At 60.6% G+C, this 556-nt stretch overlaps 1 protein-coding gene across 1 annotated transcript in view; it reads left to right on the top strand.

Annotated features, from left to right (window-relative positions):
• Positions 1 to 556, top strand: part of STAR (steroidogenic acute regulatory protein) — a 2,774-nt gene that overhangs the window by 413 nt on the left and 1,805 nt on the right. The window contains exon 2 of the mRNA XM_010141236.1: positions 263 to 376. Within this exon, the coding sequence (XP_010139538.1) occupies positions 263 to 376 (114 nt within the window). The remainder of the gene's footprint in view (positions 1 to 262; positions 377 to 556) is intronic.

Consider the following 556-nt stretch of genomic DNA (forward strand, 5'->3'; position numbering starts at 1 on the left):
GTGGCCTTTCCTGGGCATCCACGACTGCTCCTCGTGTTTTCTGCCCCACACACGCTCCGTGGCGCAGACCTGAGCAGAGCCCAGGGTTGTCCAGGAGAGCGTCTGTCCTGGAGCCCCGCAATGGCAGTCCCTGCTCTCTGTGCCGGGGGGAAGGCCACAAGCAGAGTTTTTTTCAATGTCTTATGTTTAATTTAAAATGAAAACACATGTCCTCCGCAGTACGCGAAGTGCTGGTGAGGGACACGTTCTCTGCTCTCCGCAGGGCTGAGAAGACAAGCCGCGGTCACCCTCAGCCAGGAGCTGAGCAAGCTCGCCTGCCGCAACCCGGGACCCGGCACGTGGATCAACCAGGTTCGCCGGAGAAGCTCCTTGCTCAGTAAGTGACCAGCGAACAGGGGCCCTGCCACCTTCTGCTGGGGGGTGACTGTCACGGGTCAGCAGCTGGAGGAGAACCTGCCCGTGGGCAGCCTGTGCTTTTGCTGAACTAACAGTAAAGGCAATCGAGGTGACTGCCCCAGCCCCGGGCTCGGAGAGGTGGGACGGGTGTCGATGAACG

Source organism: Buceros rhinoceros, unplaced genomic scaffold (genome assembly GCF_000710305.1).
Source record: "Buceros rhinoceros silvestris isolate BGI_N320 unplaced genomic scaffold, ASM71030v1 scaffold30488, whole genome shotgun sequence".
Lineage (NCBI taxonomy): Eukaryota > Metazoa > Chordata > Aves > Bucerotiformes > Bucerotidae > Buceros > Buceros rhinoceros.